We start from the raw sequence: 16,000 nt of genomic DNA, 5'->3' as shown, positions 1-16,000 counted from the left end.
GTTTTCACTGTGTTAGACAGGATGATCTCGATTTCCTGACCTCAGGATCCGACTGCCTCGGCCTCCCAAAGTGCTGGGATTACAGGCATGAGCCACCATGCCCGGCCTGTTGTTGATAAGTTCTTATTGAAGTCTACTAGTAAGTTTCTTGTTCAGGTTATATGATAAATGCCTTTTCATTAAAAGCACAAGACATTTAGGGACAAGTTCTTTTTTGTTTGTTTGTTTTGGCTTAATGACCTGAGGAAGAAACTTGAGGCAACAGTGTAGAGATCTTAGTATTTCAGAGCCATAACTGGAATTGATATGGTTAAAATTGGGATAGTTGAAAGTTAAGTATACAGACCCTGGATTCAAAGCACCTGTGTTAAAAATCCCAGCTCCACCACTGAGGTAAATTACTTGACTTCTCTGGGCTTCAGTTTCCTTATACATTATAATAGTATGTGTTATGAGGATTAATATATACTAAACTCTTAAAATAGTACCTGACACATGGTAGGTATTCAAAGTTACCACTTATTGTTATTTTCTAGAAAGTAGAAAGACCACAGGAAGAAAATTGGAGACATAAGGTGGAAACTAACTCAGAATCTAGGTAAAAAGGAAAAGAGAGCATTCTGTAATCCTAGTGCTTTTGATGAACTTAAAATAAAACCAGTAGTGTTTACTTGTCTTTTTAACACTAATTGATTTCATTTAGTCTGCAAGTATTTATTGAACGCCTGCTCTGTGCTAGATACAGACTTTAATATTGCATCTAGCAGTATACAAATCATTTTAAAAGTTTATATTTAATATAAGGCCAAATATTCCTCTTTTTACAGGAAGACCAGGCTTGTGCTACTTGCCTTATTCTTGCTTGCTCCACTGCTGCCTGTGACAGAGAAGTATCTGCCTGGGCTACTCGGGCTTTCTTTAGGTATATGAAAGGTTTTTTGTTTATTTGTTTTTTTTTTTACTGGGCCACTTTTTAAAATGATCTTATTATCAATGTGATAAATTAAAGCCTTGCCAAACAGTTGAGTGACTATGTAGGCAAATTACCAAAATTCATTTGCAAAAGCTGAAATCTGGAGAGATTATAATGGTAATAGAAGCAACTAAATTAGCATAGTTTATGCATTATTACTTTAACTCTGGATTCTGTTCTGTAACTTCTTGTCTACTTTCTATACTTTGTTCTACCTCAGTTACTGTCTCATCTATCTTTTTTACTTCCCCAAACACTATGCCAATTCTGCTTAATATGTATCATTAGTATTGAAGGCTTCTGAATTATTTTAAGGAAACTTGGTACCAAAGAGATATTTCTATTTAGAAAATATTTAAGAATTTGAAATGTGATTTTGTTAGAAATGTTTTTTGAAATACTATCTAACCATAACCTAGTGCGAAAATTAATAATGCCATTTACTCACAGAGTAAATTCTATGCATTGCATATCTTTTTCTTAGAAGTTATCGGAGTCCCTTATAATTCTTCCTGGTAGCAATTTCAAGTCCATATTTACTGAATAAATATTATAAGTCTTATGCATATATTTTACTGTCAGCACAATACGTTAAAGTCTGTAATGTTTAAAGCATTTATTTGGAAGCTAAGCAGGAAAAGGAACAATTCCAGTTTTTAAGATGTATAGTTTGTTTTACTGAATAAATTCAACCTCTTGTCATAAAAATAGGTATGGTGGTGAAGCACAGATGAGATTTCCAACCACTCTTCCGCCTCCAAGTAATGTTGGTCCCATCTTGGGGTCTCCTGTCTCTTCTAGTGAGTATGAAACATTGAAATGAAATTGTTTCTAATCATTTGAATCTTAGAACCTTTATAGCAATTTTTGTCAATAAACCTTTTCGTTATGTTTTATTTACTGCTACTGTGTAATTGATGAATATATCTGTAGATTCTGATTCTTAAAAGTGACCTATTAATATTGAATCCTTAATATAAGGAAGCAAAATAAGATGTAACCAATCATATTTACGTAACTCATTTGGTGTATATTCAGAGGGAAACAGATGAATGATTTTATAGTAATTAACTCCCACATCAGTGTTTTCCAAGATGGGAGTTGTTAGAAACTTACTAGGAGATGAGTCCCTAATTCTTGCATATATCATGGACAATGTAAGTCCTTTCTATGCTTATAAGTAGCTTCTGTGGCCAGGCGCAATGGCTCACACCTGTAATCCCAGCACTTTGGGAGGCCGAAGTGGGCGGATCACCTGAGATTGGGAGTTTGAGACCAGCCTGACCAATATGGTGAAACCCTCTCTCTACTAAAAGTACAAAAATTAGCCGGCCTGTGGTGGCGTGAGCCTGTAATCCCAGCTACTCAGGAGGCTGAGATGGGAAGATCACTTGAACCCAGGAGGCAGAGGTTGCAGCAAGCCGAGATAATGGCACTGCACTCCAGCCTGGGCCACAGAAAGAGACCCTGCCTCAAAAAAAGAAAAAAGAAATACCTTCTGTATCTAATTTTGATCACATTCAAAAGATTGAGATGTTCTTTTCTAAATCTTTATATTCTTCTTTCCCTTTTTAGGTTCTCCTGTTCCTAGTGGTAGTCCCTATCCAAATCCATCCTTTTTGGGAACACCATCTCAGGGTACCTCTTTTCTTTGTTTTGGATTGCTTCTACTGCTCATTTTGAAGTGCTGACATTATGAGTTATCCTTAATGCTTAGTGTGAAAAAGATGAACTTGCCTTATTCCCTTGAAAATAAATATACGCTGTCCAACCAAGTTTTAGCATTTGGATGTGAATGCCTTTATTTAGGAAGAACTCCTCTTATAATATGCCTGGAAAGCCCATTATTTAGGTTCCAGGATTAAATTGGACCCTAAAATCTGTGTAATTAGTTCTGTTTCACTGTCAGCATTACAAGCAGTTATTGCAAGTTTGTTTCCTTTTCGTTCTGCATTGTGAACACTGGCAAGTCTACCTGGGAGTATCCATGCACGTATAAATCTCTCTTCTTATTAAGGAAAACCAAATTAAATATTTATGTATTTCATTATTTTTGTAAATACCTTTGTGTCTAGATACACAAACTTGGATTATTGAGAATTCTGAATTTTATGGGTTCTATTTTTAAGATATTTGTTTTTCTTATGTGTGTACAAGGTATACAGCCTCCTGCCATGTCAACTCCAGTGTGTGCTCTGGGAAACCCAGCAACTCAGGCCACAAATATGAGTTGTGTGACTGGACCAGAGATTGTGTATTCTGGAAAACACAATGGTATTTGCATTTACTTTTCTCGGATCATGGGGTAAGTTTGTCATGAAATAATGAACTATTGCTCACCTTGCCCCATCTTGAGTAGTTAATTTTTTTTTTTTTTTTTTTGAGACGGAGTCTTGCTCTGTCGCCCAGGCTGGAGTGCTGTGGCGCAATCTCGGCTCACTGCAAGCTCTGGTTCCCGGGTTCACACCATTCTCCTGCCTCAGCCTCCCAAGAAGCTGAGACTACAGGTGCCTGCCACCACGCCCGGCTAATTTTTTGTATTTTTTAGTAGAGACGGGGTTTCACCATGTTAGCCAGGATGGTCTCGATCTCCTGACCTCATGATCCACCCACCTCGGCCTCCCAAAGTGCTGGGATTACAGGTGTGAGCCACTGTGCCCAGCCTAGTTAAATATTTTTAACTCTGAATTTGGGATGTCATTTATTCCTATTAAATTTTATTTTTAGCTCACTTTTCGTCAATAAAACTTTTCTATTATTCAGTTTTTATTATCTAACTATACTCATTGCTGTGTTTTATTTCTCTCACTCTCTCATGATCCGTGTTTGTGTGTGTGTAGCGTCAAAATACAGTTGTTCCTCAACACGGGTTAGGGGATGCCAACCACCCTTCCTCAGCCTTCATGTAGTCAGAAATTCATGTACAACTTTCAACTTTCTTAATTACTAATAGCCTACTGTCTAGCAGCCTCACTGATAAGTAATCAATTAACACATATTTTGTATGTTTTTTGTGTTTTCTTTTTTTAACTTTTGCATGATGTAGGAGTGTGGGGGAGTCTAGTAAAAACCAGAAAACCTCCTAGACAAATTCTAAAACAGATGTGACACTGATATTTTGTGTTATATGTGTTATACACTATACTCTTACCATAAAGTAAGCTAGAGAAAAAAATTAAGAAAATCATAAGGAAGAGAAAATATATTTACTATTCATTAAGTGGCAATGGATCGTCATAAAAGTCTTCATCCTTGTCTTCACGCTGAGTAGGCTGAGGAGTAGAAAGAGGAAGGGTTGGTTTTGATGTATTGGGGTAGCATAGGTGGGAAAAAATCTGTATATGTGGACTCACACAATTCAAGCCCATATTGTTCAAAGGTCAACTGTATGTCTATATACATATTAATGTACAATGTTACAAACTTCCCCATAACTCAGTGACATGTGTCTACAGTTCAACAGGGTAATTCTGTCTTGCTGGGCTAACTCAAGGATAGGCAATCAGTTGTGAAGTTAAAGAGAGCTCTGCTTATCTTGGCTAGACTCTCACATGTTCAAGGTTATGTTTTCCAGCTGGTCTAGAATGGCCTAAGCTGAAACAGCTTAGTGGTTCTCCACATGGTTTCTCATCCTCCAGCAGGCCAGCCAAGGATTATTTAGTTGGTGGTGGCAGGGTTCCTTGAGAAAGAGTAGACACTTGCAAAACCTTTATCCTAGGCTCAGAACTGGCTTACCACTCACTTTTCCACCTTACTCGACCAGAGGGAAGTCACAGGGCCAACCCAGATTTAAAAGGTGGGAAATAGACCACTTTTAGGGGAGAGACATCAAAATCATACTGCAAAGGGGATAGATATAGGGAGGGATAAAGAAATGTGGTTGTTTTTGCAATCCGTCTGTCATATTATCTTAGCTATCGTGCCTAATATATATTTCTCTCAGATTTGAGATGTATGATCTCATTCATCTCATTTGCTTAAAAGTATGAAACAGAACAGAGCCCCTTTATACATTTCCTGTTTATAATTTATTATACAGAGCCTTTTGATTTTTCTTAAGTAATATTTCATTATCTGAAAAACTTAGGTACATCAGGTATGAAAATTTTCTAGTATTCCATTCTTCTAGATAGCTTAGTAAAATGTTAAATGAAACCACTGCAAGTTTTAAAAACTGAATAAAGCCATTAAGTTCCTAGAGAGAGAAATTTATTGTAATTCTTTTTATTTATTTACAGCATAATCATTAAAACATTTTTTGTTCCAGAAACATTTGGGATGCAAGCTTAGTTGTGGAGAGAATATTCAAGAGTGGCAACAGAGAGATCACTGCAGTAAGTCTGTATAATATTACTCTGTTATTTTTGTGTAGCCAGTTGATGGTATAAATGGTTAGATTGTTTCGCATTTGTTGATATTACACAAATAAGATGGCAAAGGTTATTCTTTTTTTTTTTTTTTTTTTGAGTCAGGGTCATGCTCTGTCACCCAGGCTGGAGTGCAGTGGCCCAATCTCAGCTTACTGCAACCTCTGCCCTCTGGGGTCAAGTGATCCTCCCACCTCAGCCTCCTGAGTAGCTGGGATTACAGGCGTGCGCCACCATGCCTGGGTAATTTTTGTATTTTTTGTAGAGATAGGATTTCACCATGTTGCCCAGGCCAGTCTCGAACTCCTAGACTCAAGCGAACCACCTGCCTTGCTTCCCAAAATGCTAAGATTATAGGCAGGGGCCCCAGCGCCTGGCAGGTTATTCTTTTATGTACATGTTTGCGTTCTTGGACAGCAAACTGCTTACCTTCAGGTTTAAATCTCATCTCTAACATTGATTGTCTGAATATCAGTAAATTACTTAACATTTCAGAGCCTGATACCTCATGGTAAAAGAAGGGGAGTAGTATATCTCCCTCATAAGGTGTCATGAGGGATAATTCCAGAAACTTAATATTGTTCAAAATTTACTATGTAATACTTTGACATATATATGAACAAAAACTCCATGGACTCAGCACTAATTTCCATGAATTGGCATACTTTACAGACTGCTTTTTGCTCTTGTTGCCCAAGCCGGAGTGCAGTGGCGGAGTTTCGCTCTTGTTGCCCAAGCTGGTGTGCAACGGCACAATCTCGGCCCACTGTAATCTCCGCCTTCTGAGTTCAAGCGATTCTCTTGCCTCAGCCTCCCGAGTAGCTGGGATTACAGGCGCGCACCACCATGTCCAGCTGATTTTTTGTATTTTTAGTAGAAACAGGGTTTTACCATGTTAGCCAGGCTGGTTTCGAACACCTGACCTCAAATGATCTGCCTGCGTTGGCCTCCCAAAGTGCAGAGATTACAGGCGTGAGCCACTGTGCCCAGCCCAAATATATTTTTTAATTGTGAGGCTCTTAAAGTTCATGAGTTGGGCACAGAGGCCCGTGCCTGTAACCCCAGTGCTTTGGAAGGCTTGAGCCCAGGAGTTCAGGACCAGCCAGGGCAATATGGCCAGATCCCTTTTCTACAAAATAAAATAAGATTAAAATTAGTCAGATGTAGTGGCATGTGCTGGTAGTTCCAGCTAATTAGGAAGCTGAGACAGGAGGATCACTTGAACTTAGGAGGTCAAGGCTGCAGTAAGATATGATCCGCACCACTACACTCCAAGGCAACAACAAGACCCTCTCTCTCAAAAAAAAGAAAAAAAGTTCAAGTTTCTAAGAATAAGAATGTATTTGCCTAACACAGTATGTGATTCCATTTATATGAAGTTTAAAAACTTGCAAAATTAATCTATGTTGATAGGACTAAGAAAAGTAGTTACCTCAGAGGTGGGGTGACTCATGGCTACAAAGGAACATGGGAAACTTTCTTTGGTGTTGGAGATTTTCTGTATTGTGGTCTAGGTAATGACTATACAGAAATATATAAAAGTAATCAAGATATTTTCTTAATATTTGTATTTTACTGTAAATTATGCATCAGTGTTACTGGCAGGAGAGGAAGTATGTAAGCATTATTTGGATCAACAGGTGTGAATTGATGCAAGAAATAACTTTATTTATAGAGATAGTCATTTCAAAATTAAAATTGTTTATATTATAGCTATACAGAGGGTGTGTTTTTAAACTTTTGAAAATTCTTTCATTTTTACAGATTGAAAGTAGTGTTCCCTGCCAACTGCTAGAGTCAGTGCTACAAGAACTAAAGGGTTTGCAGGAATTTCTAGACAGAAATTCCCAGTTTGCAGGAGGACCATTAGGAAATCCAAAGTAAGAATATATAAGGTTTATTAATTCATCTTTTTCTTTTCGTTGTATTTTTTGTTGAGATAATTTGCATACTATAAAGTTGGTCCTTTTAAAGTGTCCAGTTTAGTATTTTTAGTGTATCTACAAGGTTATGCAACCATCACCACTGTCTAATTCCAGAACATTTTCATCACACCGAGAAGAAACTGTGCCCATGACCAGTCATTATTATTCATGGACCTTCCCCCAGTCCCTGGCAACCACTAATCTTTCTGTCTCCACAGATCTGCCTTTTCTGAGTATTTATATAAATTGGAATATTTATATAAATATTTATATAAATGGAATATTTATAGTATACAATGTAATATATAAATATTTATATGAATATACTTATGTAAATGGAATATTTCTATAAATTTTATATTTACATAAATGGAATATACAAATGTTATATTTATATAAATGGAATATTTATACAAATGTTATTTTTAAAATGGAATGTTTCTATATTTTTTTAATGGAATATTTCTGTATTTATAAAAATGGAATATTTGTAGAAATATTTATATAAATGGAATATTTATAGAAACATTTCTATAAATGGAAGTATGCAACAGATAACCTTTGGTGTCTATTTCTTTTCCTAAGCATGTTTTCCGGGTTTGACTGTTGTAGCATGTATTACTACTTTGTCTCATTTCTCAGTGTATCAGTTGATAGATATTTGTGTTATTTCACCTTTTTGGCTAATAAGAGTGCTGATATGAGCATTCCTGTACAAGTTTTTGTGTGGACATGTGTTTACATGGACTCTTGCTCTGTCGCCTAGGCTGGAGTACAAAGGCTTCATCTTGGCTCACTGCAACCTCCACCTCCCAGCTTGAAGCAATTCTCCTGCCTCAGCCTCCAAGTAGCTTAGATTACAGATGTGCACCACTATGCCCGGCTAGTTCTTCTTTGTATTTTTAGCAGAGACAAGGTTTCACCATGTTGACCAGGCTGGTCTCGAACTCGACCTTGTGATCCACTGGCCTCAGCCTCCCAAAGTGTTGGGATTACAGGTGTGAGCCACAGCGTGCAACCAAGAATGGACATTTGGAGTTTTTTTGAGACAGCATATCACTCTTGTCGCCCAGGCTGGAGTGCTGTGGTGCAGCCTCCCCTTCCTGGGTTCAAGTGATTCTCCTGCCTGAGCCTCCTGAGTAACTGGGATTATAGGCGCCTGCCACCATGCCCAGCTAATTTTTGTATTTTTAGTAGAGTCTAGGCTGCTCTCGAACTCCTGACCAGCCCCTGGATTTCTGTAACATTAGTTTCATTGAGTATGGAAATTTTTTAAACAGATTTTTGAGATCTACTTTACATACCACTAAATTTACTCATTTTGAATATTCAGTTTGGTGACTTTTAGTAAATTCATAGAATTGTGCAACCATTACCACAGTCCAATTTTAGCACACTTCCATTATCTAGGAGACATACCTCATGTCAATTAGCAGTCACTTTCCATTCCCACTTCTTAGTCCCACACACTTACTGATCTGTTCTATTTCTGTAGATGTGCCTATTCTTGACATGTCATATAAACAGAATCATACTGTGTGGTCTTGGAGTCTGGCTTCTTTCACTTAGTGTGTTTTTGGGGCTCATGTTTGAGATTTATGTTGTAGTATGTATTCATGTTTTGTTCGTTTTTATTGCCCAGTTAATGTGGAATTTTAAGATCATAGACCATTTCTCAGATCTTCGTATACATTTTGCACCATTTTCTTGCCAAAGTTTAGTGTTGTAGATGAAAAAGTACATTACCTGTATGATTCTCTTTCCTTTGTAAGTGACTTAGTGTTGACTTTGAAATTTTTTTGTGCTTTTTTCTTTTTATTACCAAAATTCAAAAATCACAACATGATGTCTTTAGGTATATCTTCTTTACAGCTCTTAGTGAGCCTTTAGAATGAACATCTTGGCTTTAATCAGTTTTTTTCTCCTGTTTTTTATGTATCGTGGTACACATTGAGTATCCCTTATCTGAACTGTTTGGAACCAGAAGTGTTTTGGCTTTCACGGTTTTTTGGATTTTTAAGTATTTGCATTATACTTAGGTTGAGCATCCCTATTCCGAAAATGTGAAATCCAGAATGCTCCAGTGAGCATTTCCTTTGAGCATCATGCTGATGTGCAAAACGTTTTAGATTTGGGGGCATTTCAGATGTTAGATTTTTTTTATTAGGGATACTCAATCTATATTTCTTCTGTCCCATTCTCTTTGTAGAATCATATTACTCTCTTGTATCTAGCTTGTTTCTTCTCTTCTGTAATTTCCTTCCTTTCTCTCCTTTACCCCCTCTTTTTGCTTGATCTTTTTTTTCTACAGATTAGGAAAATTTATAGCTGATGTTCTCAGTCATTTAATTGATTTAATCTCAGTCATTTTAAGTAGCATCTGTTTAGTCTGTCTCATAAATTTTTTTGGCCATCAAATTTTTAATTCCAAGAATTCTTTCTTTTTTTTTTTTTTTTGAGACGGAGTCTCACTCTGTCGCCCAGGCTGGAGTGCAGTGACCGCATCTCGGCTCACTGCAAGCTCCGCCTCCCGGGTTTACACCATTCTCCTGCCTCAGCCTCCCGAGTAGCTGGGACTACAGGCGCCCACAACCTCGCCCGGCTAGTTTTTTGTATTTTTTTAGCAGAGACGGGGTTTCACCGTGTTAGCCAGGATGGTCTCGATCTCCTGACCTTGTGATCCGCCCGTCTTGGCCTCCCAAAGTGCTGGGATTACAGGCTTGAGCCACTGCGCCCGGCCAAGAATTCTTTCTTATTTGTCAATTTTTTTTCTCTTTTTTTTGGGGGGGCAACCAGCCCTTCTGGTGATGGTTGCCCTACCTTATGAATTATTTTTAAAAATTATACATATTAAATGTTTGAATTGTACTGTGTAAGTATGTGTTATATCTCAATAAAGCTGTTGTAAACACACACATTCTGCAATTTCTGTTTCAGTACTACTGCTAAAGTGCAGCAGAGGCTGATAGGATTCATGCGTCCTGAAAACGGAAATCCCCAGCAAATGCAACAGGAGCTTCAGAGGAAGTTTCATGGTAAATTACTGCTTCTCATCAGTTAAGCGTACATGACCTCAGTAAAATTTTATTACTTGAATAGAAAACAGTGGACTTTTCTTGGTAAAATGTACTTTGTACACAAATATTTGTAATTAAAATATCAGTGTAATTGGGTCTGGGGTGGTGGCTCACACCTGTAATACCACCACTTTGGAAGGCCGAGTTGGGAGAATCACCTGTTCCTGGGGGCAGAGGTTTCAGTGAGCTGAGATCATGCCATTGCACTCCAGCCTGGGTGACAGAGTGAGACCCCGCCTCAAAAATAAAAATAAAAAAAGTGTGATTGAGAAAGTAGGATAATATGGATGTTGTATATTTCCCTCTTTTAGCATATACATTTTTGTTCCTTCCTGCACCAGAAAACATGATACACACCTATTTCATTACAATTTTTTTTTATTGTGGTGAAATATGTATATACCATAAAATTTACCATTGTTACTTTTTTTTTATTTATGTTTTTGAGGTAGAATTTCACTCTTGCTTCCCACGCTGGAGTGCAATGGCGCGATCTTGGCTCACTGCAACCTCCGCTTCCGGGTTCAAGCAATTCTTCTGCCTCAGCCCCCCGAGTAGCTGGGATTAGAGGCATGTGCCACCACACTGGGCTAATTTTGTATTTTCAGTAGGGATGGGGTTTCTCCATGTTGGTCAGGCTGGTCTCAAACTTCCAACCTCTGGTGATCCACCCACCTTGGCCTCCCAAAGTGCTAGGATTACAGATGTGAGCCACTGCACCCGGCCCCACTTTAATTTTTTTTTTTTTTTTGAGACAGAGTCTCACTCTGTCGCCCAGGTTGGAGTGCAGTGGCGCAATCTTGGCTTACTGCAAGCTCTGCCTCCCAGGTTCACTCCATTCTCCTGCCTCAGCCTTCTGAGTAGCTGGGACTACAGGTGCCTACCACCACGCTCGGCTAATTTTTTTTTTTTTTTTTTTTTTTGTATTTTTTAGTAGAGACGGGGTTTCACCGTGTTAAGCAGGATGATCTCAATCTCCTGACCTCGTGATCCGCCCGCCTCAGCCTCCCAAAGTGCTGGGATTACAGGCATAAGCCACTGCGCCTGGCCTGTTTTTACTATTTTTAAGTGTACAGTTCAGTGGCATTCAGGATATTGATTTTATGTCCCCATTACCAATATCCATCTCCAGAACTTTTGTCATCTTCCCCAAAATGTCACTCTGGGCTGGGCACGGTGGCTCTCGCCTGTAATCCCAGCACTTTGGGAGGCCATGGCAGGTGGATCACCAGAGGTCCGGAGTTCAAGACCAGCCTGGCCAACATGGTGAAACCCCGTCACTATCAAAAATACAAAAATCAGCCAGGCGTGGTGTCAGGCTCCTGTAATCTCAGCTACTCTGGAGGCTGAGGCAGGAGAATCGCTTGAACCCAGCAGGTGGAGGTTGCAATGAGCTGAATTTGTGCCATTGCACTCTGGCCTGGGCAACAAGAACAAGACTCTGTCTTAAAAAACAAAATAAAAAACACCAAAAGTCACTCTGTCCCCATGAAATAATAACCCCCAATTTTTTTCCCCTATCCCAGGTCTCTGGCAACCACCAATCTACTTTCTGTCTCTGAATTTTACCACTTTGGGTACCCTATTAGAATGAAACCAAGCTTTTCATTTTGTGACAGGCTTATGTCACTTAGCTTACTGTCCTCAAGGTTCGTCCATGTTGTAACATGTGTCAGAACTTCCTTCCTTTTTAAGATTGAGTAATTTCTATTGTGTGTATGTGCATATGTGCACACATACTACACTTCCTTTATCCATTCATTTGTTGATGGATGCTGAGTTACTTCCGTTTTTTGGCTATTGTGAACAATGCTGCCATTAACATGGGTGAACAAATAGGAATTAAAGTCTCTGCTTTCAGTTCTTTTGGGTATATACCCAGAAGTGGAATTGCTATATCATATAGTAATTCTATTACTAATTTTTTGATGAACTGCCATACTGTTTCATAGCAGCTACTGCATTTTATGTTTATGTTTATCTTTATTTCTTTTTGATACGGAGTTTCACTCTTGTCGCCCAGGCTGGAGTGCAATGGTGCGATCTTGGCTCACTGCAACCTCCACCTCCCAGGTTCAAGCAATTCTGCCTCAGCCTCCCGAGTAGCTGCGGTTACAGGCTACCACACCCAGCTAATTTTTGTATTTTTAGTATAGAGAGGGTTTCACCATGTTGGCCAGGCTGGTCTTGAACTCCTGACCTCAGGTGATCCACCCACCTCGGCCTCCCAAAGTGCTAGGATTACAGGTGTGAGCCACTGCGCCTGGCCAGCTACAGCATTTTATACTTCTAGTAGCAATGCACAAAGGTCCCAATTTCTTCACATCTTTGCCAACATTTGTCATTTTTCTGTCCTTTTATATATAGCCATCCTAATGAACATGGAATGGCATCTCATTGGGATTTCGATTTACGTTTCCCTAATGATTAGTAATATGCCTTTTTATAGAGCTAAAAATATGAGTCAAATATTTCGTTGTGCTTTTTATCAATTATAACTAGTAACAAGGAAAGAATAAGGCAACTGAAAAGTTCTCATAATCTTCAGTTATTCCAGATACAAGTTAGAAGAATAATAAGTTATTGCATGAACTTTTTGTGCCATTTAATTTTTTTTAAGTTCTTTTGCCTTCCATTGTTAGGGTTAGCGTTACTTTTTCTGGCCGTGATAGAACTTTCTGGTTTGTTTGTTTGTTTTGAGACGGAGTCTCGCTTCTTCACCGAGGCTGGAGTGCAGTGGCGCAATCTTGGCTCACCGCAACCTCTGTTTCCCAGGTTCAAGCGATTCTCCTGCCTCAGCCTCTCAAGTAGCTGGGATCACGGGCATGTGCCACCATGCCTATCTGATTTTTGTGTTTTTAGTAGAGACGGGGTTTTGCCACTTTGGCCAGGCCGGTCTTGAACTCATGACCTCAGGTGATCCGCCCAACTCGGCCTCCCAAAATGCTGCGATTACTTACGTGAGCCACCACGCCTGGCCAATAGAACTTTCTCAACACTCAACCATTTACTTTTATCCCAAGCTACTTTCTTCCCTACTCAGGACCCTAGGTTTCCATTCATCATTTTGTAAATTCTTTTTTACTGTCTTTTAAATTTTTTCTCTCTCTTTTCTTTTTTTTGAGATGGAGTCTCTGTCGCCCAGGCTCCGCCTCCCAGGTTCACGCCATTCTCCTGCCTCAGCCTCCCAAGTAGCTGGGACTACAGGCGCCTGCCACCACACCCAGCTAATTTTTTGTATTTTTAGTAGTGACAGGGTTTTACTCTTTTAGCCAGGATGGTCTTGATACACTGACCTTGTGATCCGCCCGCCTCGGCCTCCCAAAGTGCTGGGATTACAGGCGTGAGCCACTGTGCCCAGCCTTAAATTTTTTCTCTTTTTTAAAAAATGTTGAAATTGTTTGCCTCTCCTCCAATTTTGTTTCTGTTCTGTTCTGTTTTGTTTTGTTTCGAGACAGTGTCTTGCTCTGTTGCCCAGGCTGGAGTACAGTGGTGCCATCTTGGCTCACTGCAACCTCCACCTCCTGCGTTCAAGCAATAATCGTGGCTCAGCCACCTGAGTAAGTGGGATTACAGGCATGTGCCACCACACCTGGCTAATTTTTGGATTTTTAGTGGAGGTGGGGTTCTGCCATGTTGGCCAAGCTGGTCTCAAACTCATGACCTCAAGTGATCCGCCCACCTCGGCTTTCCAAAGTGCTGGGATTACCAGCCATGAGCCACTGTGCCCAGCCACCATTTTGCAAATTTTTTTTCTGAGTGGCTAATGATATTTCAGTATGGCTTTGAGATTGCATTACTAAACATTGGTGAGGATTTGTACAAATAGGAGCATTTGAATTGCTGGCAGTTTATACCGAAACAACTGCTTTGGAGAGCAGTTTGATCATATCTGGTAAAAGCTAAACATATATTCTGAAAGCTGATAGTTTCACTTCTAGGTATATATCCTTAAAGGAGTTTTTTTCAAACTTTTTCCCACAGTAAGAAATATATCTTACATGGCCAGGTGTAGCGGCTCACGCCTTTAATCCTAGCACTTTGGGAGGCCAAGGCAGGCAGATCATTTGAGGTCAGGAGTTTGAAACCAGCCTGGCCAACATGGTGAAACCCTGTCTCTACAAAAAAATACCAAAATTAGGTGGGCGTGGTGGTGGGTGCCTGTAATCTCAGCTGCTCGGGAAGCTGAGGCAGGTGAATCACTTCAACCCAGGAGGCAGAGGTTGCAGTGAGCTGAGATTGTACCACTGCACTGCAGCCTGGACAACAGAGCAAGACTCCATCTCAGGGGAAAAAAGAAAAGAAATATATCTTACATTATGACTCAGATGTTTAAAAGCATACATACAAACTAAAATAGATTTTCCTGAAGTATTTCTACTTGTTTTATACTTTGATATTTCTTTCTTTTTTGAATTCTTTTCCACTTTCTATATTTTGAGGGGTGAGCGAAAAGCTATCATCACTGACTAAACTGATTTCATGACTCGCCAGTGCATGTTGATCTAGGGTTTGAGAAACTCAGTCCTAGACTAACTTTACTGTGCTTTCTAGGAGATGTTCTTTAAGAATATTTATTGCATCATTGTTTTATTTTCAAAATACTAGAAACAGTGTAATGTCCTCCAAGTGAAAAATGGGCCAAATTGTGGTATACTTACATGATGGAACACTCAGTAGTGAAAATAAATGTACTAGATTTATATTTATCAGTGTAGATAGCCTGCGAACATATAACTGAGTAGAAAAAGCAATGGTGTATTTGTTAAAAATACAGCAATTTTTTTTTTTTTTGAGATGAAGTCTTGCTCTGTTGCCCAGGCTGGAGTGCAGTGGCGCAGTCTCGGCTCACTGCAAGCTCCGCCTCCCGGGTTCACGCCATTCTCCTGCCTCAGCCTCCCAAGTAGATGGGACTGCAGGCGCCCGCCATCCTCCCCGGCTAATTATTTATATTTTTAGTAGAGACGGGGTTTCACCATGTTAGCCAGGATGGTCTCGATCTCCTGACCACGTGATCCACCTGCCTCGGCCTCCCAAAGTGCTGGGAGTACAGGCATGAGCCTCTGCCCGGCCATGCAGCAATATTTTCATGGTTTATGTTTATCTACACAAACACAGAAGCATATGTATATACAGACACAGAGAGAAGATAAAAACATAAATACTACTGATTATCATAGTTGCCTCTAATGGGGGCTGGGAGGAAAACAATGGGGATTTCAACCTTAACTATGGTTTTTATTTTAAATAAAGCATCTTAACCTATGTTATTTTATAATAATTTATTAGTTTTGTTTTCTCATTAGAGGCTCAACTAAGTGAAAAGATTTCACTTCAGGCAATTCAGCAGCTGGTTCGAAAATCATATCAGGCTCTGGCTTTATGGAAACTTCTTTGTGAACATCAATTCACTGTCATTGTGGCAGAACTTCAGAAGGTAAGTTTTTTTTATTTTTTTATGATTGTACCATTAATACTATGTTTGGATTTTTTTGGATGAGTATTTTGGCTTTGGAGGAGATTATTTTGGGAAGCATTTACGTTAATAATCAAGTTAGTATGTTACAGGAAGATTGCACAAAAGCTTACTAACTTGGGGGACCTATTTTTTTCAAAGCCACAAGTTTTTACTTGTGGTTATGTGAATGAAATCATACT

At 39.3% G+C, this 16,000-nt stretch overlaps 1 protein-coding gene and 1 non-coding gene across 3 annotated transcripts in view; one reads left to right on the top strand and one right to left on the bottom strand.

Annotated features, from left to right (window-relative positions):
• NUP155 (nucleoporin 155) overlaps window positions 1-16,000 on the top strand; it is a 73,913-nt gene that overhangs the window by 36,788 nt on the left and 21,125 nt on the right. For both annotated transcript variants that reach the window (XM_031666116.1, XM_031666117.1), the window contains 8 exons: window positions 828-922; window positions 1,685-1,773; window positions 2,549-2,611; window positions 3,131-3,278; window positions 5,241-5,307; window positions 7,105-7,220; window positions 10,203-10,300; window positions 15,649-15,779. In XM_031666116.1, the coding sequence (XP_031521976.1) occupies window positions 828-922; window positions 1,685-1,773; window positions 2,549-2,611; window positions 3,131-3,278; window positions 5,241-5,307; window positions 7,105-7,220; window positions 10,203-10,300; window positions 15,649-15,779 (807 nt within the window). The remainder of the gene's footprint in view (window positions 1-827; window positions 923-1,684; window positions 1,774-2,548; window positions 2,612-3,130; window positions 3,279-5,240; window positions 5,308-7,104; window positions 7,221-10,202; window positions 10,301-15,648; window positions 15,780-16,000) is intronic.
• Window positions 4,026-4,086, bottom strand: LOC116275121. The gene has a single exon (XR_004184081.1). It is a non-coding gene; the product is annotated as a U7 small nuclear RNA (small nuclear RNA).

The sequence above is a fragment of the Papio anubis genome, chromosome 5, assembly GCF_008728515.1.
Source record: "Papio anubis isolate 15944 chromosome 5, Panubis1.0, whole genome shotgun sequence".
NCBI lineage: Eukaryota > Metazoa > Chordata > Mammalia > Primates > Cercopithecidae > Papio > Papio anubis.
The sequence above is the reverse complement of the archived record's forward strand: the minus strand, read 5'-3'. Positions and strand labels throughout refer to the sequence as shown.